The sequence below is a fragment of the Trachurus trachurus genome (assembly GCF_905171665.1).
Source record: "Trachurus trachurus genome assembly, chromosome: 10".
In the NCBI taxonomy this organism is placed as follows: Eukaryota; Metazoa; Chordata; class Actinopteri; order Carangiformes; family Carangidae; genus Trachurus; species Trachurus trachurus.
Genome location: NC_139894.1, coordinates 36,017,975 through 36,021,389, shown reverse-complemented (window position 1 = coordinate 36,021,389; position 3,415 = coordinate 36,017,975). Strand labels below are relative to the sequence as shown.

The window sequence follows — 3,415 nt, the reverse complement described above, 5'->3', positions numbered from 1 at the left end:
GTCCTTTAATGTTCTTATAAAGTTGTACTTGTATGATATCATGTGCCAGAACTCCACAACTGAGCGGTGACACCTGAACCTTCCTTTAAGAGGAAACAGCAGAAAGAGGTTAACGTGTCTGTATCATTGGTCCTTTGTCTGGAAAAACAAAATGAAGACATTTCTTTTGTTTCTTCTTCTCTGTCACAGTTCATCAGCAGGTAGGATCACATTTAAATATTTATTCATCTCTTCAGCTTACTTTTTGCTCAACTGTGGATTTTACTGTTGCAGATTTTAAAATCAATCTGAATATATCACATTTATGAGGAGTGTAGTTTTATATTATAATCAAGGCCTTGTCTTTCCCCACAGTGAAACACACCCTGGTCTATGTCACCACTGTATCAACTGGAGTCACAAACCTCCCTGAGTTTGTGGCTGTTGCACTGCTTGATGACATTCAGGCTGCTCACTGTGACAGCAACATAAACAGAGTAGAGCCAAAACAGAGCTGGATGAAAACAGCTTTAGCTGAGAACCCTGAACATCTATGGTGGTACGCTGAGGAGTGTTTTGAGGGCACGCCCTACTTCTTCAAGGCCAGTATTCATAGTTTGAAGCAGCGCTTCAACCAAAGTGGAGGTAGGTGCATTATCGTAAATTTCACTTTTGACAGTTTCTATTGTCTGCGACTCCACAAAACCTCAACACCATAAACAGGTAGACAGTAGACCAGCCAATAAAGTAGGATCGAGAAAGATTCAGAAAACCCATTGGTAGTTTTTCTCATCAGGTCAGGACCCTGATATTTCGTAACCTCTCACATTTTACAAGTTAGAAATGAATCAAGAACCAATACAGTAAAAGTGATGTGGCCTTTTTGATGCACTGTCTTTATTAAGAGTTTATTATTTTATTAAGTTAAGAGACAAGAGGAAATGAACTCAGAGTCCAGTGTTAACTTCAGTCTCTGTCTCAGGTGTCCACATCTTACAGAGGTTGGGTGGATGTGAATGGGACGAGGAGACTGGAGAAGTTGATGGTTTTATTCAGTGTGGTTATGACGGAGAAGACTTCCTGTCACTGGACCTGAAGACACAGACATGGATCGCTGCCAAACCACAGGCTGTCGTCACCAAACTGAGTTGGGATGCTGACAAAGGGAGAATAAAATACAATGAGAACTTCATAACTCAGATTTGTCCTGAGTGGATGAAGGACTACTTGAACTATGGGAAGAACTCTCTGCTGAGAACAGGGTAGAGTCACATGACCTGATGTAGTTTGATGATCACAACCATAGACATATATACATAGACGCCGCATTGGCTGTGGAGCGACGTGCCTACAGCGCCGCCATATTGGAACAGGACTGACAGAGGCAGCAGTGCATGCAGCTATGGGGAAAAGAGGAACTCCTCAACCTCAAAATCGCAGAATTTTGGACTGATTTCAAAATGGTTTGATTTGTTAAAAAACGTCAGACATGTAGGTATTATACAGAATGCTTTGATATTTTAAAAATGCAGGTTTTACTACCAAAATACAAATTCTATGTTATCAGCAGACAAGCTTTGGAAAATATACCAGACTTCGGTGCCGCATATGAATAAGGGGAACATAAAAAACAGATCTTGTAGAATCACTTTTCAGAGGTCAGATGTAAGTAAAAGATAATATATTGTGAGCAGGTTGTTGTAGTGAAATAAACCCAGGACGGACAGATCCCCTCAGCTGCAGGTTCCATTAACCAGCTCACTACATCATCCCGCCTGTTACACAGCTGCTTACTGCTGAAATAACTCATTTGAGACTAAATGTTGGTTAAAATGCGACGTTATTAATCTATTAAACTACCTCTGAAAAAGAAAACTACCGGCACGGTTTAACAAGCGGCGTCCCTAGCAACGCTCGGTTACTTGGTGCTGGTACTCCAGTTGATGAGGGGCAGCTGTCTGCTGCCTGTGTTGTGTCCCGAGAGCAGCCCACGGGAATTTGTTGCCGTCGTCAGTACCGGTACCGGTACAATGCAATCATCGTTGCTGGTACCAGTGCTGGTGCCGAGCAAAGTGTGTTTTGTGTGTCGTCAGAGCTCTGGAGGGGAGGCTGGCTGGCTGCCCAGCACGGGGCACTAATATAATAATAATATAATATAATAATATATACCCTTAAAAATAACTCCTTAAATAAAGACCTCTATATATCTACCATGTCTGACATTTGTTGCAAACAAACCCCGTGAAAATTGAGCAAATTATGATCACTTTTATATCATACCTCTATGGAAGTAATGCACTGTAGGAGTGAGTAGTCCTGTTCCAAGATGGCCGCCCTGTAGGCACGTCGCTCTCGTGGGAGGCAGCAGTCAATGCGGCGTCTATGTATATATGTCTATGATCACAACCATGTTGATATATAGACCAATCAGACTGAATCACCACTGTATCATCACTCTGGTGACCGGTGATAGTCAGTGAACAGTTAGTGTGAGTGAAGTCACTTTGACTTCTTCACTGTTAGAAGAGAGAGATGCTGTTGTTGTCATGTGGAGCTGTCAGAAGATGAATGTGTAGTGGAGGCCAACGACCACCAGTCTAACTTACCTGTTGTCTCTCCAGATCTTCCCTCAGTGTCTCTCCTCCAGAAGACTCCCTCCTCTCCAGTCAGCTGCCACGCTACAGGTTTCTACCCTCACAGAGCCCTGATGTTCTGGACCAGAGATGTAGAGGAGCTTCATGAGGACGTGGACCAAGGAGAGATCCTCCCCAACCATGATGGATCCTTCCAGATGAATGTTGACCTGGACGTCTCATCAGTCAAAGCTGAAGACTGGAGGAGGTACGACTGTGTGTTTCAGCTCTCTGGAGTGAAGGACGACATCGTCACCAAACTGGACAAAGCTCAGATCAGGACCAACATGGGTAAGAGAGACACCGGCAGCTCCTGAATGTGACGTCATGTCTGTCTGTCTTTTAGTCTTTGTTCTACAGTTGAGCTGTGAATTCTTCTTCAACAACAGTTGTGAACATAGATACAGTGGTTTAAAAGCTGCCCAGCTCATCTCTTGGTTACAGTTTTTCTCAATTGCTAAAACACTAAACCCTGTTGTCTGAACCAAATGCTCAGTTGCCTGAACCCACTGATTGAATCAGTCACTTCTTTTGGCAAAACCATCAGCACTTTTCACCTGTTTAGACACAACTTACCAACCCATTTTCATTGTGATGCACCTGTGTTGCATAATGCTGAGCACAGGTGGCAAAAGTCAAACACAACTAAAGCACAGGTTGTTGAAGTTGTTTATTTATAGTAGGATAAGCCCCTTGAGTTGTAACAACTCGTTTACGAGGGGGTCCTACACAAAAAACATCAAGACATAACACAACTCAGCACAATACAATACAATACAGACACTAAAACAAAACAAAAAACA

The 3,415-nt window shown here is 42.8% G+C and overlaps 1 protein-coding gene across 1 annotated transcript; it reads left to right on the top strand.

Annotated features, from left to right (window-relative positions):
- Nucleotides 1-497: 497 nt before the first annotated feature.
- LOC310992300 (major histocompatibility complex class I-related gene protein-like) lies at nt 498-2,929 on the top strand (the record flags this gene model as incomplete). Its single annotated transcript, XM_083980314.1, is given in 4 exon segments — nt 498-624; nt 962-1,239; nt 1,241; nt 2,601-2,929. Coding segments are annotated over 4 exon segments (735 nt in total).
- Between the last annotated feature and the right edge of the window lie 486 nt (nt 2,930-3,415).